At 40.5% G+C, this 26,759-nt stretch overlaps 1 protein-coding gene across 1 annotated transcript in view; it reads left to right on the forward strand.

Annotated features, from left to right (window-relative positions):
- The window catches only part of LOC143988214 (uncharacterized), a 224,610-nt gene that overhangs the window by 125,433 nt on the left and 72,418 nt on the right, over positions 1–26,759 (forward strand). Inside the window, exons 41-49 of the mRNA XM_077487601.1 lie at positions 1,369–1,509; positions 3,079–3,198; positions 3,335–3,540; positions 7,173–7,251; positions 8,055–8,228; positions 8,359–8,460; positions 23,191–23,427; positions 23,630–23,770; positions 24,164–24,342. Of these exons, the coding sequence (XP_077343727.1) occupies positions 1,369–1,509; positions 3,079–3,198; positions 3,335–3,540; positions 7,173–7,251; positions 8,055–8,228; positions 8,359–8,460; positions 23,191–23,427; positions 23,630–23,770; positions 24,164–24,342 (1,379 nt within the window). The remainder of the gene's footprint in view (positions 1–1,368; positions 1,510–3,078; positions 3,199–3,334; positions 3,541–7,172; positions 7,252–8,054; positions 8,229–8,358; positions 8,461–23,190; positions 23,428–23,629; positions 23,771–24,163; positions 24,343–26,759) is intronic.

Consider the following 26,759-nt stretch of genomic DNA (forward strand, 5'->3'; position numbering starts at 1 on the left):
AAGGAAGTATCCCTTTGATGTCATTTTGATTTATTTATTTTTCTGCCAAAAAAGCTACCTTACCTTTTGCTTTCATTTCCCATTTTTTTCTATCCATTCTGCATATATGTCCCTTCTTCTCTACATTCCCATCTCTTTACTTTCTACTTCCCTTCCTATTCTCAATTTTTGTTCACCTTTTCACTTCATTTGCCTTCTCATTCCCCATTGTTCTTACCTTTGCCCTTTCCTCTCTTGTCCTATTCTCCATCCTTCTGTTTCCCTTTTCTTTCAATTGCTGTACCTTCTTTCCATTCCTTGTTGTTCTCTTCTTTCCTCTTTCTTCCTAGTTCTTTTGCTTTTCATTCCCCAGTCTGCATAATTCTTCTTTTCTCCTTTCTTTCCATTGCTATCCTTTTTCCTTTCTATTACTCGTTGTTCTTCTCTTTACCCCTTTTTCCTAGTTGTTTCACTTTCAGTTCCCCATTCTCCCTCTTTCTCCTCTTTCCTTTGCTGTTCCTTACAAATTCACTTTTTACTTCGCTTTTCTTTCAATCAATTTCCCTTTCAATTCCCCTCCTCATTTTTTGTATTTCTTTCCCTTTGCTTCTAATTCTCCATTATTCTTTACAAGTTTAAAGAATGCGTAAATTATGCATAACGTATAATTAAAACTAAGATTGTGTTTTTACATTATACGCACTGGCCCATTTTGGCCTTTTCAATAAAACTGTAACCTATAGCGACCAACTAAAATTGCCTTGCTAAAGTCAGACTAGTTGCTGAGCATTAGTTGCATTCTCTGCATTAAGATAAAAATCCTTCTGTGTTCAGCAGCCTTCCCAGCACCCTCTAACACTTACCTGAGTCCCATCTCTTTCCAACAATGTTCACGAGTCCCTTAGCCATCCCTGATTCTCCCTCCTGATTGGCTGAGACACAGCAGCAGTGCCATTGGCTTCTGCGGTTGTCAATCAAAGTCAGTTAGCCAATCAGGAGATAGAGGAGGCGGGCCGAATGGCAGCTCTGTGTCTGAATGGACACATGGAGCTGCAGCTCAGCTTGGGTGCCCCCATAGCAAGCTGCATGTTGTGGGGGGCACTAGATAGGAGGGAGGGGCCAGGAGCGACAAAGAGGGAACCGAGACGAGGAGGATATGAGTTGCTCTGTGTAAAACCAAGATACGTACAACTTGTTTTTTTTTTTTTTTTTTTTTATAAATAAAAAAAGAGGTTTACAATCACTATAAAAATTAGCACTATGCTTCTTGTACTCTTTACTGAATGAAAGAAGTTTGTCTGTTTATGTCAAAGGGGATTTTTAGTTGCAGAATTGAAATTTAGGCACTATGACTAATTTCTGAGTATTTCTAATGTTGTTATCTTGTAGGTGGAAGCAGCACAATCAGCTTGCTCCGTAGCACATCTTCCAATTGGTTTAAAGCTGGTATAAGGTGCGTGTACTACCGGAAAAATCAGTTCCTAGAAGGGTTTCAAGAAAGGGAATGGATCTCTGCATCTTCTAAGTCTGGTAAGTGAAAATACTGGGTTTCGTTTACTAAAGTTAAAGCAAAAGTTCTCTAAGCAAAGCTAAGATGTAATTCCTTCCGTCATTTAAACATATGTAAGGAAAAATCCTTTTTTTTTATTCTGAAAGACATGAGTGGATATCCAAACTGAACAAAGCTTACCTTTTTTTCAGCAAGGTAATGAAACACTCCTTTAGTATCTCAATTCCATAGACTCTAGAGTCTATGTTAAAGAAAGAAACAATGATTATTTATAGATTGCTAAAGGAAATACTCATATTATTTACTGAATAATCTTTTTAGGGTATTACTTTAAAGTTTAACTCTAGGCAATACTTTTTGGTAGAGTTGGGAAGGGTTAGAACGTCTATCAGGGTTTTTATTGCTCTTTTCCCTTCAGGGAGATTTCTATTCACATTATCACCAAAACATAAAGTAAAAGATTATCTCTTCTCTGGGGACAAAGCTACAATAACAAAATTTTTATTAGAATACATTTGCGTTCACTTTCTGTTCTACTGACAATGGTATCAGCTAGACAAGAAACATGAGCAAATTTCCACAATGGGCTCTAAGACAGCAATAAAAACCCCAATGGAGGGTCCAACCCCTCCTTGCTCTATCACAATTAGAAGAAAAAAAAATGTCTGGAGCTACACATCAAGATTTACAGTGCAGTACACACAGCTCAGATACCCTCTCTGCTGAACAAATGTTTTGGTAAAGTGAACTATACTTACCTTATCCCTGACTTATGCATGTAAAGTCTAGACAAGGGTGTCATTTAAAATTTAGCAATCTTTTGCACCATACCGCAACCTTTTCTTGCTAAATGTGGATTACTCAGCATTTTCAGGGATATTACAGGAAGGAGTAGGTGGACACCCCCTGCAGTGCAGAAGCTGGGGGTACAGTGAGTATATTTACTTTTTCCCCCACAGCTTTTCTTTTTTTACTTTATTGCTGTAATTTCATAACAAGGAGGAACCATGAGGTATTAAATGGACCTTGTTTTTTTAGTGCAAGGTCAGCTTTTATTCAATGTACATTGTATGAACATGTCTATTGGATGAACTATGATTATCAGTTTAGCAGGAAGCAGACTAGTATATGTAATAGGCAATTATATACATGTGCCATGAGCTAATTAACAAAAAAAGGCATATGTTAGTTAATTTATATTTCAAAGGATAGAATATCAACCTATTCAATTTCCCATTTGCTGTCTAGTTGCTGCTTAACTTTACCTATAATTCCACAAGACTAGCCTAAATTATTGACACTCTGCTTTTTTAGCCAAAATTTATTTTTGGTGGAATGGTATAGATAAAAATCCACTATTTCCCTCCATCCATTAAAAATACCTGAGTATCAATAATTTAGTCTAATTTTGTAGATCTACAGTTGTACATATAGCTCTGCAAACTGAGCTACAAGTGCAAAATGTTTTGCAATAATACAAAAAAACTTAAATGAGAAATTTAGCACATTTTGATATCTTATAGATAAAGAGATAGATTCTGAAGTCCTTGTAAAGTCAATTTTCATGTTTAGCACACTTTTTTCCTTAGACCCTGAACTGGATGCTTTTGACACATGCTGCAATGAAGTGGATGATCCCCAGTTTTGCTCTATGTACATGCAGAAGAGAATCCCAATCAGCTGCCGTAATTACAGGCCTTTAGTCCCTGGTAAACGATTTACTGTTCCTTTTTTCTATAATCAATAAATAACTAATATAAATCTACACTATAATATAGACTTGCCTTATTTTTCTCAAAAGAAACATATTTCTAGAAGCACACACTCACGCTAGCTATTTTACAGGATGGATGTTTGGAGATCCTCATATCACAACCCTGGATGGTCTCAGCTACACTTTCAATGGGCTTGGAGATTTTACTCTTGTTAATGCATCAGCTGAAAATATCACCTTTGTTCTACAAGGACGTACAGTGCAGACTGGCGCTGCACAGGCTACCAACTTTGCAGCATTTGCAGTACAGTACATTTCCATTAATGGCAGTGTTATAGTAAGTTCCATTCAAATGACAATTGTCACATTTCAGCGTAAATAAATAATAGATATGTCTTAGTGATGCCCGAAAGCAGCAAATCAAGAACAACAAAAATACTAATAATGATGTGCTAAAAGTGTATACTTTGTTAAAGATATATGAACTTTTCCAACAACAACCAAAAAAATGAATTATATATATTAAATTCCTATTTGCACTCTGAACTGAATGAAGCTAAAAGAGCATATGCATTAGTGCTGATTTACTAAAAGAGTTGAGAATCTTTATGTAAATATTCACTTGCATGTTTACACAATTTTATTGTAGGAAGATTCAAAGCTCCTTTTTGCGAATCAGCCTCTATATGAATTTAATTGTTAAATTGTTATGTATTTTAGTATGTGTGTATGTAGCGGTACCCCCAGGGGCTGCTGAATATTGTGGTCCGTCTCTTACCCTGCACAGCTAGGCACACAGTTCACTTCTATTCACAGTCAGAAAACCAGGCCTTGAACTTTGTTTTTTTTTTATATTTATTGGGATGATTTGAACTTGGATGGAGTAAGGGAAGTATGGGATGCCCACTTGATTAAAGCGGTAGTAAACCCGCAAATTATTATATTTTTTTTTAAAGCCTGCAAAGCAAAAGGCATAATGAGCTAGTATGCACCGCATACTAACTCATTATGAAATACTTACCTTAGAACGAGGCCCCGACATCTGTCCCGATCCACGCCGAGGGAGCTGACATGCTCCCTCGGCGTCTCTTCCGGGTATCGTGGCTCCGGCACTGTGAGTGGCCGGAGGCGCGATATCGTCACTCCCGCGCATGCGCGCAGGAGATTTCAGTCCGGCCGGACGAGCGCTGCCGGATTTTCACGGCGAGAACCCCCTTGTGCGCATGCCCCGCTGCAGTCAGCGGCGCATACCGAGGGGAATATCTCCTAAACCGTACAGGTTTAGGAGATATTTTTTTTACCTACAGGTAAGCCTTATTATAGGCTTTCCTGTAGGTAAAAGTTAAAAAATTGACCATAAAACCACTTTAAAGTAAAATAGCTTGGGACACAACTATTTACACCCTTGTATATACATCTCCTCACTTCAGCTCCATAACATACTTGCTTGCAGAGTATCTCTCCTTACTCCTACAGCACATCCCTTGATCAGCTCTCAGGACCAGCTTACACTGATTGCAGGCCTGACACTGGCTCAGCCAGACCTTAGCGATTGCCCTTTGCAGGCAACGACCGCGGGTAGGTAAGGTAGGTAGTCCTAGTGCTAGCTGTCCATGTGGCTACTGAGCCTAGTACCACACCTTCAGGCCCTGCCAGCCCTCCGGGCTGCAGCTGCTTCTCTCTCCACTCACGGTGACACCGCAGTCTAGTATTGTGGCTCTGCACCCATCTCAGACTGCACTTTCCCAGGCATGCCTCCCTGATCTCCCAACTGTGTGACACTCATCAGCCCTCTTGGCTGAGACTTGTAGTTCTTCCCTGGAGACTTTGCCCAGCAGTACTCTCCTGCTGTCCTCTCTGTGCTCCCATGCCACCTGTCCAGGACACCTCTGTGTGTCTTTTGAGGGTCCTGTTCACAGTCACCCAAACCCAGGCCCAAGGTCACCTCCTCCAGACTGGGGAGCTCCCTCAGAGGCCACAAGTCACGACAGACTAGTACTCCATCTCCAGCTTCCACCCGAACTACTCATCCCTCAGCTGGGCTGACCCCAAGCTCTTAAGAAGGCCTGCCCCCCTGCTAATCCAAGTTGGAGGACTGGTCAGGGCTTCTCAAAACACCCCAGGCAGCTCCAACTCTCCTCTCCTTCCTTTTTGGTGATGCTGCCTGTCAGTCACCACCTCTGCTCTGAGTTACTCCCAACCCAGATCAAAACACATTCAGGCTTGGCTGTCAGCCAAGCCTGGACATTTACCTAATCTGTCAAAAATCCTAGCCATACTACTTCTAGCACACTTGAGGGTACATCATGTGCTTTAGTAGTTGCTTCCTTATTGTGACAAAAATTAGCTGTGTTGCCCTTCGGACTTCATGCATTGAAAAATATATATACATGTTTTATGCGTCCTTACTGAATAAATTCAAAGGGTTAAAGAGATTGTCAGGAGAACAAAAAAATTGCAGGCATTTATAGATGTGTGCACATTCCTGCAGAAACTTTGAAAACCTTATAGGTATGACCAAATACTGGTGTGTTCTGACAGTCCAAATTGAAACACTGTTTGGTACTGAAAAGGAATGCTGGGAGCACAGACTCATACGAGAACCCTCAATAATTTGACAATAGATGTACAGTACCTCATCCTGAAAGATAAATGCACAAAAAAAACGCTAACTACTAAATTGGAAGAACTATAAAACAATACCAATGGAGTAAAAAAGTATCAAATATATTTATTTGTACAGGTTAAAAATGAAAGAAAACAAGAAAATATACACATATACCACAGTCTGCACAGTCTACTGCAGTAGGAGATGAGGGATTTGCTTGAACTTCAACGCAGTTGCGTTTCACGCGACATAGCCTGCTTCTTCAGGAAAAATATTTTGCAGTCAAAACACTAGAATAAGAAATATGAATATAAATTCCAATCTCAATATGTCAGTAGATATGATGGCACAATACTGTATTGCCACATACCTCAAAGATGTATACAAAAACAAATAAATGGAGTCCCAATTCATGGTCTTCATATAGTCAACTGCCACCACCTTCTGGTCACTTGGGTTAGTCCACATACAGCTCTTTAAGGACACCAAGCTCCTAACAGCGTTGTAAAAAAAAAATCTGAAAAGGTATAGCATATGGAGAGCGTGGTGATCAATATGAAACAACCCCATACAGACACATCTAACAATGTGTGAAATAGGGCAAAAGGATAGTTTAATGTGGATCCCCTGTAGAACACAAACTACAACCCTACTCCCCAGTTTAGAAAAATATATCTATTATATTTATATTGCCTGTAATTACTGGCAGTATTAGGGGAAATACCCACCCTCCTTAGCATCCCATCGCATACATAATAAAGGTATCCCAAACTGGGATTATATGTAAATGTCACCCAAATCAAACACTCACCCGGAACTCCTGATATTAGGTGCACTAGCCACAAAGTAAGCTTGAGTGTGTTATAAGACATGTGGTGCAGGATGGTAAAAAAGAGGTTCCATAACGATTGTCCCCTATGTCAGCATCAAAAGACTCTTCACCTCTCTAACAACATAAGGGAGTCTATGTAGGATGAGGGGGCGGATCCAATTTAATGGCATGCATAGCTGTCAATTGATGTTTACAGGTGGGCAGATTCAGCAATTGGCACCACTGCGCCAAAGAGGACACACTGCGTTATAGACAGCGGACCACGTCACGGTCCCAGTGTCACACCCCTTCCATCATAACAACTGCTGAAAAGGCACAACATCGCACACACCCCCGCTAGCCAATCACCAGCTCAAGGGGGATGGAAGACAGTGGTAATCCCACCCACCTACCAAGGAAGACGAAAAATGCCATCCAAAAATAGATTGTGGAGATCCACTGCACAGGAACCATAGGGCATAAAGGTCAAAGGCCATAGAAGTATGTTGTATCTAAATTTTTGTATCATTTCTCTGCTATTTTTTTATAGGTAGAGTGGTATCTTGAAAGCGATAACAGTATAACTACCCGTATAAATGGTTCAAAAGTGTCATTCACTTCCTCAGAAGGTAGGTACATAAATATCCCTTGGTACAGTGGAAATAAAAAAGGTGACAGTTCACTATACAGTCCATAAAGTTTACATGATGACTATAGACAATTATCATGCCATTATGATTTCAGAGGTTAGTCAAATTTGTAAAAAAAAAGTTTTAGAAGGTAAAATAGTTCAAAAACAGCAAGCAATATATGAAGTTGTTTTACCCACCTAAGGATTTATAGTGCTATAGCCCCTACACCCTTGCCTCACTGCATTGTCAAGCAAATGTTTTTTCTACTTTTTGGTTCATCTTTATACCAAGAAAATATGTATTTTCCTATTTCACCTGCCTGGTTGTACCTGCGTAAATAGAGATACCAGTTTGTAAAAATACTTCATACTTTTTAATGATGTCATTATATCACATAGTCATGGTCATGTTTAAAAAAATAATAATTCTATTTAAGCACTAAAAGCCTTCTTTTGTTATGATGTAGTGTATTTGTGATGTGATGTGATGTATTTTATCTTACAAAAGATTATTTACCCTCAACATAAAACGCCAAACAGATCTTCTAGTTGCTGCAAGTCAGAAGATAGATGTATTCTGAGAAGTAATAACCCAATCAATAGTTTACGATGCATGCAGCAAATCTGACTGTCAATACACAAACGTTTTAGTAAATTTAAAAAAAAAGCTCTCATAATGTGTACAGCTTATTATACCATCAATATTTAAAGACTTTATTGACTTGACCCTGTTGTTCATTTGAACATGTATATGTGTGCTATGTAAATGTAACAATCTGTGTATGTTTTTCTGATTTGTAGACATGGATGCTGAGATTAATGACATCAACCCAACCGTCTTTTTACTTAAAAATGACTCCATCACTGCAACCTTTGAAGGGATTCTGTCTGTATCCGTGTCTCAGTATTCTGGGATGTTTAGTGCTGTCTCCAGTCTTCCAAATGAGTTTTTTGGTAAAACGAAAGGATTGCTAGGTATGTATCTATCTTATACGGAGAGTGCTGACCATACTATGGACTTAGCACTCACAGGTTCCCATTATTTCCAACTTTAGAAATGTTGTGTGCATTATTAATTCTTGTTTACTAACATAATATTTCATAGGTACCTGGAATAATAACCAGAGTGATGATTTCACGAGACCAAATGGCACAACCATCCCCTCAAACAGTTCGGAAGAAGCTATATATAATTATGGATTGCTATGTGAGTGCTTTGTTTCACATTATCTCATGAGAAGCTTGGCTTTACAAATACCTTTAAACAAAACCTTGGAGGCATTTAGACATCAAGAACCTTATTATATACACATTTTGGTCATTTTTTTATTGTATTTCTTTCTTAAAGGAGAAAGTATTTAGTTATATACAGTTGTGTTCATAAGTTTAGCCAGAATTTATGATTTCTTGGCCATTTTTCTGAGAGTATAAATAACACAAAAACAAATTATCAATCAACTGTGTTTTACTCTTTTTAAATCATAATGAAAACAGAAACTACCCAAATGACCTTCTCAGGTGGTAAAGCTCCCCATTCCTCTTGGCAAAAAGCCTCCAGTTCCTGTAAATTCTTGGGCTGTCTTGCATGAACTGCATGTTTGAGATCTCCCCAGAGTGGCTCAATGATATTGAGGTCAGGAGACTGAGATGGCCGCTCCAGAACCTTCACTTTATTCTGCTGTAACCCAGTGGCGGCTGGTGAAGTTTTAGGATGGGGGGCACCAGATCCGCCCCTCCTTTTTGACCCCTCCCAATTATAAGTCCCACCCCTTATAGCATTCACTGACTCCGTCCCCTGTATTCCACTTGGTTCCACTCATAGTGTCAGGAGTATAAATCTCAGGACAGCACATCACAGGACAGAGTATACAGACCAGACACACATCAGAGTATACAGCCCAGACTGGCAGCAGAGTATACAGCCCAGACTGGCAGCAGAGTATACAGCAGAGAATTGCAGCAGAGTATACAGCCCAGACTCACATCAGAGTATACAGCCCAGACTCGCAGCAGAGTATACAGCCCAGAATCGCAGAGTATAGCATATAGCATTTCTCACAAATCCTGGTATATAATATTTCTCACAAATCCTGGTATATGGCATTTTGCACAAAGCCTGGTATATAGCATTTCTCACAAATCCTGGTATATAGCATTTCCCACAAATCCTGGTATATAGAATTTCTCACAAAGCCTGGTATATAGCAATTCTCACAAAGCCTGGTATATAGCATGTCTCACAGAGCCTGGTATATAGCATGTCTCACAGAGCCTGGTATATAGCATTTCTCACAAAGCCTGGTATATAGCATTTCTCAAAAAAACAGGTATATAGCATTTCTCACAAAACCTGGTATATAGCATTTCTCACAAACATTGCTCTGTATCATAGCCTGTCTGCAAAACATTGCTCTGTATAATGGCATGCTTGCAGAACATTGCTCTATATAATGGCATGTCTGTAGAACATTGCTCCGTATAATGGCATATCTGTAGAACATTGCTCTGTATCATAGCCTATCTGCAGAATATTGCTCTGTATAATGGCATGCTTGCAGAACATTGCTCTGTATAATGGCATGTCTGTAGAACATTGCTCCGTATAATGGCATATCTGTAGAACATTGCTCTGTATAATAGCATATCTGCAGAATATTGCTCTGTATAATGGCATGCTTGCAGAACATTGCTCTGTATAATGGCATGTCTGTAGAACATTGCTCTGTATAAGGGCATGTCTGTAAAACATTGCTCTGTATAAGGGCATGTCTACAGAACATTTCTCTGTATAAGGGCATGTCTACAGAACATTGCTCCGTATAATGGCATGTCTGCAGAACATGGCTCTGTATAAGGGCATGTCTGCAGAACATTGCTCTGTATAAGGGCATGTCTGCAGAACATTGCTCTGTATAAGGGCATGTCTGCAGAACATTGCTCTGTATAAGGGCATGTCTGCAGAACATTGCTCCCTATAATAGCATATATGCAGAACATTACTCTGTATAATGGCATTTTTGCAGGTCATCGTTCTGTATAATAGCATACCTGCAGAACATTGCTCTGTATAGTGGCATTTCTGCAGAAAATTGCTCTCTGTAGTGGCATATCTGCAGAACATGCATTGCAATGTGGACAAACTCATTGTGCTATACTGTATTCTGCAGAGTGTCTCACCAGCCAGGCAGCTAAAGTGATAATTCTGCAGCTCATTGCTCCATATAATGGATATCTGCAGAACATTTCCATTTATACTGGCAAGTCTACAGAACATTGCACTTGCTGGCTCTGGCTCCCTATACTCTGCTAGCTTCCAGCCCTGGGAACATACTACCTCTCATCCCCCTGGGCAGCTACCACTGGACCCCTGGACACCTACCACCCCTCATGCCCCCTGGACACCTACATTCCTCATGCCCCCCAGGCTCTCACCTGCCTCCGGGTGACTGACTGTCCTTTGTGTGTCCAGCTGCAACCACTGAAGCCACGGGAGCCGTCGGGGGCGGGGTAAGGTCACAGGTTTTGCTGATTGGAGAGTGTACACTGCTGGCGGGACTCTGGAGAGCGGAGAGAGTGGACTCAGCTCCAGGGTGGGGAGGGTGCTGCTGGTGCTGGCACTGGCGGAGGGCTGGAGGTAACTGGCTAGAGCATATGCCGCAGGAGAGAAGATGGCCAGCACTAACCTTCAATGGCACCGCTCTCAGAATCTTAGCCGAGAAAACAGAAATGATTTATATAGCACCGCCCATGCCCACTCTCCTCTCCACCGGTGTCCTGTCCTTCACAGTGACGCAAATAGTACCGCCCACTGTCCTCTCCTCAGGTCCCCGCACGCCAATCCTAGCCACTACTGTAGGCATACTGACCAAAGTAGAGTGGGAGTGTGTGTGGGTGCACAACTTGCGCCCTGCACATGCCCTAAACATGGACAAATCAGCTTCCCATAGACTGCCGCATGTCTGGCGCCCGGTCACTCTTATAGTCCATACACACGGTCGGATTTTCCGACAGAAAATGTTTGATGGGAGCTCTTTGTCGGAAATTCCGACCATGTGTAGGCTCCATTGGACATTTTACATTGGAATTTCTGTCGCACAAAATTTGAAATCTGGATTTCAAATTTTTCGACAACAAAATCTGTTCGCATAAATTCTGATTGTGTGTACACAATTCCGACGCACAAAGTGCCACGCATACTCAGAATAAATTATGAGACGGAAGCAATCTGTCTGGTAAATCTAGCGTCCGTAATGGAGATTCGCACATTTGCAATTTGCAATTTTTAAAATAGTTTAATGCAGCGCATTCTCTTCTTTATAATGCTAGAATAATGAAGTTGTTTTGCTGCTCATATTCACACAGAGTTCTCACAAACTATTATTTCTCGTGATCTCATGAATAATATTATTTATTTTGCAATGTTCTGCAGATATGTTATTATAGGGAGCAATGTTCTGCAGATCTCCACAATAATGTTTCAAATTTTTGTTTATATATATATTACTCCCCTTCCTGGCCCTTTTGTTTGAAAGGTGGAAGGGAGGGACCTGGGATTCTGTGAGGCTCCTACTGGGCATGGCCACCTCCTGGCTGCCACATACCCCCACCACTTCTTGGCTACCACATTCCTCTGCCACATCCTGGCTGCCACATTCCCCCACCACATGCTGGCTGCCATATTCCCCCGCCACATCCTGGGTGCCATCAATAACACACAATTTTCAGCTCATGACTGTTGCAAATAGAATTTTAATAAATAGAAAAGACTAACATTCGGACCCCAGCATTTTTAATTCTTGTCCCTTACATTTTTGGCCACTACTGTCTATTGGTATATAAAACTCTTTATTAAATCAGCAATTAGTGATCAATAATAACATCTATTTCACATTTATTTTACGACAAGAAATATGTTGAACAATGCTATACCTGGCTCAAGCTGGGCTCCTCCACTTCTTCCTGGCTGGAAGGGCCAGGGTGGGTATCGGAAGCCTCAGCTGGGGTGTAAGGAATTGGGGTGGAGAGTAATTCCCTGACTTCAGTCTGGTCTGGCAGAAAATGAAGTCTCTCATAGTACCACAGCCTGGGGACATAAATGTCACCTGCTCCAGCTCCTGATCTCATGGATTTCTGGACCTTAGTACGCTCACATTTATATGTGCTGTTCAGGCCACCAATTTTTTTTTTAATAGGTGATGTCTGCCATGAGGACCTGTGGCTTCATCAACTCCAGCAGTTTCTCCAGTGCTGCCTGCCTCTTCAATGTTATTCTAATGTGGGTGTTTCACCTGCCACAGAATATTGGGAGGAAACTGCGGCCTTTGAAGCCATCCATTTTCTCTGCAAGACACAAAGACAAACCCTAATGTCAGGCGAAACTCTCCTAATCTTGACACAATATAGGCCTCAATCTATAAGCATTATAGGCCACTGATGCACCAACTTAAAATTGTGCCTTCATTATAACGATCGTCGCTTCCGCTACTCCATCCTCCGCTCACAGGTCGTACGTATGACGCACGCTTGTTACACTTTATATACACTGCGCATTCATGAAAGTCCACCCGCCCTGACATTCTTTCTAGTCTATTCCCCGCCCCTTGTCTTTCGGCCCAGTGAGTAGAGAACATGGTGGAGACACAGCAGGTGCATGCAGAGAGCAGCAATGATGAAAGCCTGGAGCCACGAGCGTCCCGAACCCAGAAGAGATTTAAGGCCTCAAATATGTAATTTGAAGAGATCGTGGAGATGGCGGACATCTTGAAGAGGACCGACTATGATGGGAAGTATGGACCTTACCTAAACCCTAATGTGAGAAAGGCCAAGATCATGACTAAAGTTGTAAAGAGTCTGCACTGGAATTTTGGGGTACGATGATTCAAGGAGTAATTGAGGAAACGATGGTCAGACCTCAAATTGAGGGAGCAGGATCAATACAGAAGAATCAAGAGATTTCTTAAAAAAAGTAAGTTGTTGTCGTGTGTTCCTATTATTATTGTTATGGTCGTGCTGCTGTTGTACAGTTTAAAATAGCAATTTTCTTGTTCATGGGCACAGGAAACATCATTCGTTCACCCACTTATAAGATGCTTTTGGCAGATACAGGTTAACAACATTTGTTCAGGCCTATTTGTATTAAACTAAGTTTGTTGTCTAGCTGTTCTGTACGCAGAAGCACTATTGTGAGACAGCAGAACAAACTTTTTAGAGTGTCCCACACAGGTGCTCCAGTGGGTACTCGGGGTGTCTCCATGTGTGAAAATTGACCAGAAAATGTAAGTATTCCAGCTTTAGAAAGGAAAAAAAATATTCAGCTTTGAACTCTGCTAAAACAGACAATTGTATGATACTTCCAAGCATTGTTTCATATTCCTATTTCTGCCATTAAATATCTGTGTGCAAAGTATACCTTTTTTTTATTCACATAGGGGAGAAAAAACTCGGGACATCTGAGGACACCAGGGACCCCCCACCTCCGAAAGAAGGGGAAATCCCAAAACCACAAGCTGAGGATATGGAGGAAGGAGACATTTTTAAGAGTGGGTGAAATTGTCACCACAACAGGTGAGTGTCTGAGACCACAGCTTCAGATTCATTAATACATGGTGTTTTTTTTTTATTTTAGGTGATGTGGATGTTGTGGAAGAAGAATCTAATTTCACAAGTGAAAGTGCCCAGATCCTCATCAGGAAGATATTGGGGTGCAATCGTGATTTAGAAAATATAAAGGAAAACATCAATGATGTTTAACAAAAAATGAAGAACATCATTGATGTTTTAGGCAGAATATACTGTAAAACTAAAAAAATTGTACAATTTTATGTGTATTTTTCCTTTTATCAACAATTTTTAAAGTCTTTAAAAAGCCAAAATTTTAAGATTTTTTAAAGATACAAACAGGGGACTGGAGGGTAACCAACCCCCGGGACTTTTTAAACGGTACCCAATATCCAGACAGAAAGTAAAATCAATATAATTTTATTGAAAATGCAAATATGTAAAACATTTCCAGAAAAGGAAAAATATAAATATAAATGAACAAGTCTTTCAATACAGGAACTAGTGTAAAGTCATTGAGAACTATACATGTTACCGAATTTGTACATTATATGTGCTGCATTTTTCTCTACATGTTTAGCTCTTCTGAGCTTCTTCAGGACATGGCAGCGTGTACAGTTACACGGAGAAACTGAAAGAATATACAAAATAATCAATACATTTATTAAATGCATCCCAAAAATTTGAAACGCATATTTTTCTGTTTAATTAGGTATCTGCTCCGACCAACCTCAGTTGATCAAAACAGACACCCACCTTATTAATTAGATATTCAAGCAAGGACATTGATACAAAATAACATAAAGTAGGTACAAATCAATATATCATAGAATTATATATACATAAACTTCAACATTGAAACAACCTTGGACAGTTTCAAAACTTATCCAATTGGAGATTTAAATTAAACTATCCAAAAATGGCCGCCTTACCCAGTGGGTCTTTAAATTCATGCTTTTCAAAGGGTTAGTAAGGTCAAATGTTGATGAATGGAAAGGAGTTTATGTATATATAATTCTATGATATATTGATTTGTACCTACGTTATGTTATTTTGTATCAATGTCCTTGAATATCTAATTAATAAGGTGGGTGTCTGCTTTGATCAACTGAGGTTGGTCAGAGCAGATACCTAATTAAACAGAAAAATATGTGTTTCAAATTTTTGGGATGCATTTAATAAATGTATTGATTATTTTGTATATTCTTTCAGTTTCTCTGTGTAACTGTACACGCTGCCATGTCCTGAAGAAGCTCAGAAGAGCGAAACATGTAGAGAAAAATGCAGCACATATAATGTACAAATTCGGTAACAACCATTTTCATAGTTTCATAGTTTCATAGTTAGTTAGGTTGAATAAAGACACCAGTCCATCCAGTTCAACCTGAGTGAGTGTCTACAATTGTCCCCATCCCTGTACATTGCACACTCATGTTGGTCCCTACCCTCAAGGAGCCCACAATCCAAGGTCCCCATTCATATCCTAGGGCCAATTTTGAACAGAAGCCAATTTACCTACCTGCATGTCTGCACCCGGAGGAAACCCACGCAGGCACAGGGAGAACATGCAAACTCCAGGCAGGTAGTGTCGTGGTTGGGATTTGAACCAGTGACCCTTCTTACTGCTAGGTGAGAGTGCTAACCACTACACCACTGTGCTGCCCCCTTTTATTTCTTGATCAAACCCCATCTATTTAAATCTTTTGCAAAATTTTAAGATGCACACAGTGTGCCAACATGTGCTATCTGCCATAACGGGATATCAATGTACTAGTTTTGTGGGTCCAACCCCTTCCTTGCAACTTTAGTAGGTGAGAGGAAGGGTTGCACCCCCAAAACACGTCCATTGATCCCCCATGATGGGAGCTAGCACATTTTTTATCATTAGGCATGGGATCAGGAGGGAAATCCCCAGTTTGAACCCCAATTTGTGTGCATCTTCAAAATTTGTCTTTTACAAGGGTGACATCACCCCATCTGATGAAGGCAAGATCAACACAGTTTTGACATACTAATGTTTGATCTTGCCTTCACTTTATCAAAGTTGAACTTTGTAAGTTCATGAGTTGTGTATGTTATGTTTTGAAACATGCCTGTTTAACCAAAAAAAGGCTAATGTGCAAAAAAAAAAAAATGTTATGCAACAAAGATGTTGTTTTGTTCTAAAACCCTTTTCTAATGCACATGTGAATGTGCTTTGAGTAAAATGTTTTCTACTCAACAATGTGTGGCTTCTTCTTTCAATGCTCAATAGCAATTTTTATAGTAAGTTGGTGTTTACAGTGGCAGTGGGGGTTATTTACTAAAGGTGCAGTTATTACTACAAGTGCAGTTTCAAGTGCACTTTTGCAGTGTACTTGGAGTGCAAAGTGGAATTTCCTTTAGTAAATAACTCCCACAGTGCTTTATAATTTTCCACAATCACACCATTTTCGTGACTCCACAAATTTCAGTCATGGTGCTGAAAATTATTATTAGATTTTTTATCTGTAATGCATTACATACATTAACAACAAACAAAAAAAATGTGTGTAGCAGACCCACAACATAATAGTTCACTGAAGAAGATATTGTCACCTCATGTATCCAAAAAAATTACGTTTGCACTATTGAACAAAAAGGCAAAAAATAAAAGCAGATTGGATAACCTAGGAGCCAGATAAAAGAAACACAAGTAGTAAATCAAAGTAAATATTATTTAGGTATAAATAAACAATTTTTTTAACAGGTTTGTTAACCATTTTGTGGCATATCAATGGCCCCCCTATCAAAGTACTCTAGATACTTTTCACAAACTTCACGGGCGCTTGGGGGGGGGGGGGCAAGCCAGGATGGCCAGCTTTGAGAGCCATTAGGGTTGTATCTGGTAATAACCCAGTCTCAGTCCCAACTGAGGTCACGTAGTTCAAAGCATTTTTTCGTAAAAAGTTATGCAATATGCAGCATGCCATAACTATATGATTGAGTTTATATTCCGCTATGTTGATCACTGTGAGGAATAGGCGGAACTGGCTGGCCATTATTCCAAAGGCATTTTCCACCACTCTTCTAGCTCTGGCCAGCTGGCAGTTAAAAACTCTCTGCTCCGGGGTGAGGGTCCTTCACCCAGACCAAATGCTTCATCAGCAACAAACATGAACGGGAGTCCTTCCACGTTCTCTTCAGCAGGTGGCAATCCCAAGCCACCATTCTGGAGCCGTCTGTAAAATGCAGTCTGGGCGATGACATCCCGAACAATTTTCCTGGCAGTTGTGGCTGAGATTTTAGTTTATTTACCTGAGCGTGGTTTGGTTTCACCCCTCATTTTCCACTTCTTGATTAGAGTTTAAACACTGCTGGTTGGCATTCTCAATTCCTTGGATATCTTTTTATTTATCCCTTTCCTGTTTTATACAGTTTAACTACCTTTTCCCACAGATCCTTTGACAATTCTTTTGCTTTCCCCAAGACTCCGAATCCAGAAACGTCAGTGCAGCACTGGATGAAAGATGCAAGGGTCTGTCAGGAGTCCAGAAACTCCTGACCTTTTAAAAGGTCTTAACTGACCTTTTATACACACACATACTAATTACAAGCAAACAGATCACAGGTGAGGATGGTTACCTTCAATAGCCATTCAAGTCCCTTTGTGTCAACTTGTTTGCATGCTATCAGGCCAAAATCCCCAGGGTATGCAAACTTTTGATCAGAGTCATTTGGGTAGTTTCTGTTGCCATTATGATTTAACCACCTCAATACCAGGCACTTAAACACCTTTCTGCCCAGACCAATTTTGAGCTTTCAGCGCTGTCGCACTTTTTATTTTTTGCTAAAAACAAATAATTTTTTTTTGAAAAAAATGTTTTTTTGTTTCAGTTTCAAAACTTTGTAAATAAGTAAGTTTTCTCCTTCACTGATGGGCACTGATGGGGCTGCACTGATGGGCACTGATGAGGTGGCGCTGATGAGGTGGCACTGATGAGGTGGCATTGGTGGGCACTGATATGTGGCACTGATAGGCGGCACTAATGGGCACTGATAGGTGGCACTGATGGGCGACACGGATGGGCACTGATAGGTGGCACAAATTGGCACTGATAGCTGGCACGGATTGGCATGGATAGGCGGCACAGATGGGCATGGAAAGGCGGCACAGATGGGCATGGATGGGCACTGATTGTTGGTGTGGATGGGCACTGATAGGTGGCATGGATGGGCACTGATAAGCAACATTGTATTGCATTGTTTTGTACTGATGGATGCCAATCAGTGCCAAACAATAATGCATGCCAATCAGTGATGCCCATTGTGGGCACTGATTGGCATCCCTGGTGGTCTAGGGTGGCATACCTGGTGTTGGGCATCCCTGGTGGTCTGGTGACATCCCTGGTGGTCCAGTGTGGGCATCCTCGGGGGGGGCGATGATTGATTATCAGCACAGACCCCCCTGTCAGAGGAGCAGCCGATTGACTGTCCTCTACTCACATCTGACAGACGAGGGTGAGGAAAAGCCGATCACCGGCTCTTCCTATTTACACTGTGATCAGCTGTGATTGGACATGGCTGATCACGTGGTAAAGAGTCTCCGTCGGAGACTCTTTATCGAGATCATAGTTGCGAGGTGTCAGACTGACACCCTGCAACAACGATCACCGTGATGCGTGCCCCCGGGGGCGCACAGTGGCTCAAAATCCTGAGGACATCATATGACGTGCGGTCAGGATTTTGAAACCACTTTGCAGCCGTCATTTGCCTATAGGGTGGGGGCAAGTGGTTAAAAAGTAGACTTGTGCACAACGGAAAATTTTGTTTCGTTTCGGTTCATTGTCATTCGTAAAATACATAATTTCGTTCTGTTTTTTTTTTTTTTTAAATGTATATTTATTGAAAAAATTATTTTTGTATAACAGATGAATTTGTACATGCCGATACATGTAACAGCAACAAAGAAAACCGCAGCAGGCGGGATATAAAATGTTAACAATTTAATACAGCACGTCAAAAGGTAGGGAGAAAAGGACAAACCACGAATCTACCAATAAGGATACGTAAATAGACCAAGAGATGCATTTGTATTTGTGGGAGGGGTCGTGGAGTATGAATCCCAAGGTCAAACCTGAGAAAAACATTCCCGAGAGTATATAGCCATAGATTAAGGAGTCGTCTCAGGGTTAAACGTGGAATTGTCCCACCTGTCCCATATTTTAGAAAACTTGGGTAGAGAGTCTTGTACCAGCGCAGTCATACGTTCCATCCTGCGTATGTATGCAATTGCAGAAATTAGCTGCGGCTGGGACGGAGGGGAGGGGGACAACCAAAGGGCAGGAATCACTCTCTTGGCAGCTAGGAGAATATAGGCTGTCAGTTTCTTGGCGTGTTTAGATAACGCCGCGATAGGTAGGCCTAACAAGTAGTGTTTAGGGTCTAACGGGATATCTACCTCCAAAACAGATTGTGGTACGGATTGGACCATAGACCAAAAAGGTATAATCAAAGGGCAGCTCCAGAAAATATGATAATGGGTGCCCTCATCTCTTAGGCATCTCCAACACAGCTTAGATATGGAATGATCATATTTATGTAACATTTCAGGGGTTTTGTACCAAAACATTAGTATCTTATAGGCCGTCTCTCTCTGCTCCACACATCTAGAGACTCTAGAAGTAGAAGTCCAGACGTCCTGCCATTGAGAAATGGTTAAGGGGGACGGTAAAATTGTAGCCCATCTTCTCATGTAGAGATGTGTTTCCGTGGTGGGCGAGATTGAATTGTGGAGGACACTATATATAGAGGATATAAGTCCTTTCTGGCATGGACCTTGGGAGCACAAAGTTTCAAAGGTGTTAGGGTTGACCAAAGTCAGGTCAGGGGATCTAGAATGGAAATAATGTTTAAATTGAATGTATGAAAAAAAGAGTCGATCTGGAATGTCATATTTATCCTGAAGCTCAGGAAAGGATAGGAATTTGCGAGATACCGGATGCACCAGATGGCGGAGTTGGAAGATGCCAGACCTATACCAAGGAAACATATTCTTCACCGAGAGGCTGTCAGGCATATCTGGATTAAAAATGACATTCAACAGGGGTGAGCATGGAGAAGAGAGAGAGAACCGTTTATGACACTGTTTCCATATGAAGAGAGTAAAAAGCATTGGTCCAAGGCATATGCGCCTAAGCTGAGCCATAGAGGAGGTCAGATCAGACCACAGCATGGAGCAGGGATGGACAGGGTAACCACACTCATTTCTAGCTCTGACCATCTACTGGTAGCAAAATACGACGACCAGGAGACAGCCGCCAGAAGGTGCGTTGCATAGTAATACTTCACTATATCGGGGGCTCCCAGTCCTCCATAAGACTGTGGAGCAAAAACCACTGTTTGGGCTATCCTATGCAACTTATTGCCCCATATAAATTTAGCAAAGGCTCGCTGAATATTCCTAAGCTGAGGCAATTTCGTTCTGTTATATTCGTTATGTTACGTTAATACGTTTTCGGATAATTCGTTATTATTTGTAGAGTGTCGAATTCATTCGTTCGTATTCGTTGAAATTCGATATTTATGTATGTATAGGCATTCGTGATAATGATTCGTAGTTTGGAAAGTCGTTTGTTTATTGAATCTTTTAACACACACAATGACAACGTCTCTTCTCCTCGGCTCAAATACAATACAACACCCTTCTCACTCAGTTCTCAGCAATGCACTTTGCCAGTAATCCATCCTTCGGCACAAAATTAATTCGCTGATTGGACTATAAGATTTACTTTGAGCTGACCTTTTGTTTCATTAGATCTTTAAAGAATTACCGAATCATATCGAATTAATTTGAATTCATTCGTTATATTTCTTTCGTATTCGTTGTTATTCGTTATTTTTTTATTCGGACATTCGGATGCATCCGAATGTCCGAAAGATGCAAAATTCAGCCGAATTTCAATTAGTTACGAATTGCACAAGCCTATTAAAAAGAGTAAACACAGTTGATTGATAATAAATGGCTTCAGCCAAACACTAACCATGAGTGAAAGAAAAGTTTTTGTGTTATTATTCATATTCTCTGAAAAATGGCCAAGAAATCATGAATTCTGCCAGGGTATGTAAACGTATGAGCACAACTGTATATACTATGTTTTATATATATATATATACACACACACACACACACACACACACACACACACACACACACACACACACACACACACACACACACACACACACACACACACACACATATATATATATATATATATATATATATAGATAGATAGATAGATATATATATATATATATATATATATATATATATATATATATATATATATATATATATAAAAACTTATATAGTTTTACACTATAGAGCTACTACAGAAAACAACACCCATCCTTCTTATCAGCCACACAGAAAATGTATTGTTATTAATGAATTGGTTGACCTATATTCTCACATAAACGTGGAGCAGCAATAAAGCAAAACTATTGTGTAGCACTGTAGAGCAGGAAGTAGGTTGCCCTCATGTTTATTTATAATTACACATTATACATCAATCACAGTGCAGCGCTAAAAATTAATAAAAGCCTCAATGGTGAGAAAATATGACATCGCAGTAAAAACAGTCCATTAGGTGTAGGTAGGTCCACACAAAGGAAAGTGCTGGGATGAATTTGTCACCAAGAAGGAAAGGTTCACACTGACTCTTACCCCAATGAGTGCATTACTTAACCATTTCAGCCCTGGAATGACAAGGCAATTTTTTTTTCGATTCGGCACTGCGTCGATTCAACTGACAAGTGCGCGGTCGTGTGGCGCTGCACCCAAACAAAATTTACGTATTTTTTTTCCCCAAAAACAGAGCTTTGTTTTGGTGGTATTCGATCATCTCTTTGGTTTTTATTTATTGCACTATAAATAAAAAAAGAGCGACAATTTTGAAAAAAATACAATATTTTGTACTTTTTGTTATAATAAATATCCTCTTTGTTTAAAAAAAAAGCAATTTTTTTTTCTCAGTTTAGGCTGATACGTATTCTTCTACTTTGGTAATAAAAATTGCAATAAGTGTATATTAATTGGTTTGCGCAAAAGTTATAGCGTTTACAAAAAAGGGGATAGATTTATAGTATTTTTATTATTAGTATTATATTTTTTACTAGTAATGGGGGCGATCTGTGATTTTTATTGGGACTGCAATATTATGGTGGACACATCGGACACTTTTGACACATTTTTGGGACCATTGGCATTTATACAGCAATCAGTGCTATAAAAATGCACTGATTACTGTAAGAATGTCACTGGCAGGGAAGGGGTTAACACTAGGGGTGATCAAGGGGTTAACTGTGTTCCCTCTCTGCGTTATAACTGAAGGGGGATGGGACTGTCTAGGGGAGATGACAGATCGCTGTTCATACTTTGTATGAACACACGATCAGTCTCCTCTCCCCTCAGAGAACCGATATCTGTGTGTTTACATACATATATACCGGTTCTCGTGTGTCTTCACGCCCGCCGGGCACTCTCATTGGCTTCGGGGCGAGAAGCCTAGTGGCCACAGGGCGAAGCGACGTAACATAAAGTTTCGTCCAGCCGCGCCATTCTTCCGTAGTAAAACTGCGGCGGCTGGTCGGCACGTGGTTAATCCAAAACAGTCAGACGCGCTTGAAAATCCTCCACTTAGATTTCACCATACACATGGGGAGATGGATTGCATGAACACCAATGGGATCCTCCTTAGACAGACTCTCATCACATCAGGACATCATGTAGATAGGTATAAAAAACTTAATTGCGCAGTATTACTAACAAGTACATTTATTAAGAGTATACCAAACAACACAGTAAAAAGAACATTTCAATCCAATAAATTTATACATAGAAACACATTTTTAAAACCTTTTAAAGTGGAATTTGACTTGGAATCAACCAATTGCACTCCTTGTTAGGCAGAGATGGAGTGTGAGAGAAAGTAGCTGCAGAAGGAAGCAGGACATTCATTTACTTACAAAGGAGCATTCTGAGCAGAGTGACAGACAGAAAAGCTCATCAGTGTGTTGCTTCCCCTTTCACTCTCTAGTTATAGGATGGGATAGGTCAAGGATGACTTGGGGCTCAGTGGAAGTTGATAAAGTATGATCTTTAATGCTAGTAATTTATGATAAGCACTTTTCTTCATAGAAGAATTTCAGATTTAAGTGAGGACCTGTTCACACGCCAGGGTCAATTCGCTTAAATGAATGCATTTTTATAACATCCCTACTTATTTTATCTTATGAAAAATGTCTCTGGTTTTTCATTGAATAACAGAAACGATTTCCAACATATAAGTCGTATTAGTAGGCAAAACTGTCTTTCTAATTCTGAATATTCGGTTCTTTTTTTTCTTTCACCATATAGGGGAGGCCATAGAGAATAACTTGTTTGAAAAACCAAAAGCATCTGAAAAAAGCGTATTTATTCCAATTTTCTTCAGTGATTTGATAGCTCAAAATTCAACACAGTATGGAGAGTTACAAGGATTATGCAGCAACAACACAGAATGTATCTTTGATGCTATGAGCACCAACAAAACAGACGTGGGCTTAGCAACATTGCATGTATCTGACACCTTACAGGCAGTTAATGAAACATTGAGTAAGTATCTTTATTATAATATAATATAATATCATATAATATAATATAATATAATTATATATTTATTGTTAATCACCAAACTTGCTTGTGTAATTCATCAAAAGCAAGGAATATGTTAACATTCCGCCCAACTTTCCAGTAAGTCCTCAGTGTTTCCATTGTTATGGTTTTCAGTAATGGATATTATACTTGTCTGTTTCAGATGCCGTACCTCCTCATATCAGTGGCAATTCAACCATTCTCACCTTCATGAACACCAGTATTACAGTAACTTTTACTTCCAATGTGACGGGTGTGACTTTTTTAGCTGACCCTAAAACAACCATGGACATTTCTTTGTTCGGTGAGTAATTGCACATATTTAAATATGTATCAACTGCTCTTCTTTTTTAAATGGCAAGTTACTGAGTTACACAGAAGATTGCGCTTAACAATTTTTTTTTCTTAAAACAAAAAGCCTATATAAGTTGAGAAGTATAATTTCACAAAATATATTTTTTATGTGAATGCTACTTATTATTAACATTGGAAGGATGAGAGGAAAGTTCCCTGATGTCACACATCCACGGAGTCCTATAGTGGTATTAGCGAGACAACCTCAGCCTGGGCTACCACCAGGTCATGCCCCACAAGGCATTTCACTCCGCCCCCTGGAGCATTTCCCTTTATATAATTCTCATATATAAAGCTGTTTTAGTACTGAACAAAGATTAATAATGTTGTATGTTTTTAACAGAAAACGGATCGCTAACATGGAAACCGACAAGTACAGAAGGATTTACATTCAACCTTGTAGCCATTGACTTAAAAAATCTGTCATCTGCCCTCCAACTCAGCTTTGTGGTCTGTAACTGTAATCTTCCATCTCAGTGTAATTACACATTGGCAACGAAAATCAACAGTGGCTCTCTTGCTGTAAGTCAGATAAATGTCATATATGGTACATGGGTAGTTCTAGTTTTCAAAGATTAAATAGCTTTCAAATATTCCAAAATGCTAAAAATGGGATCGAAAAGATCATTATATATCAGTTACTGACCCCTGTACATTTTGTTTAATGTTATATAATACCAAATATTGTCAGTTTCATAAATACAGTCTTTATATAATCTGTGCTTGAAAGTATTTGACAACAGATCATTTAACATTTGGCAATCCCATAATAATGTAAAGATAAGGCGCTATGGGTTTTTGGCCTGACAAACTGGCTTTTTTCCTTTCATTATCTTATATATAACATATATATCTATCCACTTGCTGACCGCCTAACTGGAATTGACATCATTACTTTGCAGTTTAATACAGGAGTCATGGCTGCAGCTAGATGCCATAATCCCAGTATTAAACGTTTCTGAAGCTGCTGCTTAGTCGTTGGATCACTTTTAGAGTGACGGATGGCTCGTCCTACCCTCCTGCCACTTTCTGATGGTTGTTGGGCTTACCTGACTCATTGAGAACCGAACCGTCATTGGTAGCACCTGGCCATAGAGAGAGCAGAGGAAAGACGGCCTCCACTCATATCTATGACCTAGGAGGCCTGGAGTGACATGATGTCACTTCTGGTTCAGGCCGCGTACACACGGGCGGACTGTTCGCCCAACTTTGTCCGCTGAACAGTGTTTGGGCGGACAGTCCGCTCGTTTGTGGGCTTTCAGCGGACAGTTTCAGCGGACAGTTTGACGAACAAGGTTTTTCGGAATTTCCGAAAAACTGTCCGCTGAAACCTTGTTTCAGCGAACAGTCCGCTCGTGTGTAGGCTTGTTCGTCAAACTAAGTTCCGCGCATGCTCAGAAAGGATTTACACGCCGAAAGTTATAATGCAGTGTATAGGACGTCGTATTTTTCGTCCCGTCGTACGTGCCGTTCACGTCATCGCGCACGGTTTCAGCAAACTGTTCGTCCGTCGTGTGTGGCCATGTCCGTCCATGCTAATTTTGAGCGGACTGTTTGCCGAAACTGTTTGACGGACAAAGTTGGGCGAACAGTCCCCGCGTGTGTACGCGGCCTCACAGCTGATATACACAAGGCCATTTTTTTGGGGAAAACTTTAGATCAATTTTTTTTATCTGAATTTAAAAATAAAAAAGTAATAAAATAAATAATACAACAAAACAATTATTTAACCACTTCCCACCCAGCCTATAGCAGATTGAGGGACGAGAAGTGGTTCTGTTATCCTGACTGGACGTCATATGACATCCAACAGGATAATATGCTGGCGAGTGTGGCGTGTCAGTCTGACACACCGCATCTCCAATAATGGTAAGGAGGCTCTGACAGTGGCTTCTTACCACGGGATCAGCCTTGACCAATCACAGCCGATCATCGTGTAAACCAGGAAGTGCCAGTAAACGGCATTCTTCAGTTCGCACTGACATGGAGGGCGATCGACGGCTCTCCTTGTCAGAGGGGGGGTCTGTGCAGATAATCAACCCATTGATTATCAGCACAGCCCCCATTGGATGTGCCAATCAGCTGCCAATCAGTACCCAATAGCCGCCAGTCAGTACCCCTCTCAGTGCCCACCACAGTCAGTGCCAATCAGAGCCCACTACAGTGCCAATTAGAGCCCACCACAGTGCTAATCAGTGCCCATCACAGTGCCAATTCAATTCCCAGCAGTAACACCTGTCAGTACCTCATCATCACTGCTGCCCATCAGTGCCATCTATTAGTGTCCATCAGTGCCACCTGTTAGTACCAATCAGTGCCGATCTGTGCCACCTATTAGTGCCACTGGTCAGTGCCCATCAGTACCACACCACCTGTCAGTGCCCATCAGTGCCACCTATCAGTGGCCATCAGTGCTGCATATCAGTGCCGCCTATCAGTGTCCATCAATTTTACATATCAGTGCCTTCTCATCAGTGCCTATCAGTGGCACCTTATCAGTGCCAACTCATCAGTCACCATCAGTGCCGCCTCATCAGTGTCCATCAGTGCTGCCTTATCAGTGCCCGACAGTGAAGGAGAAAACAAAATTTTATGACAGAAACTGAGAAAAACTTTTTTTTCAAAAATTTCTATGTTTTATCGTTTGTATAAAAACCCCAGAGGTGATCAAATATCACTGAAAGAAAATTTAGTTTGGGTACAGTGTTGCATGACCACGCAAATGTCATTCAAAGTGCGATAGCACTGCAAACAGAAAATTGTCCAGGGCAGGAAGGGGCGAAAGTGGTTGGTATTGAAGTGGTTAAAGCACCCCTCCCGGTGGTGAACACATACATAGGTTACGCCCACACATATAAACGGTGATCGCACCATACATGTATACTATACATACGAACGTTTTAGCAACAGCAATAATTCTAGCACTAGCTCTCCTCTGT

This window comes from Lithobates pipiens, unplaced genomic scaffold (assembly GCF_037356315.1).
Source record: "Lithobates pipiens isolate NorthernLeopardFrog02 unplaced genomic scaffold, aLitPip1_a1.2 Scaffold_18, whole genome shotgun sequence".
NCBI lineage: Eukaryota > Metazoa > Chordata > Amphibia > Anura > Ranidae > Lithobates > Lithobates pipiens.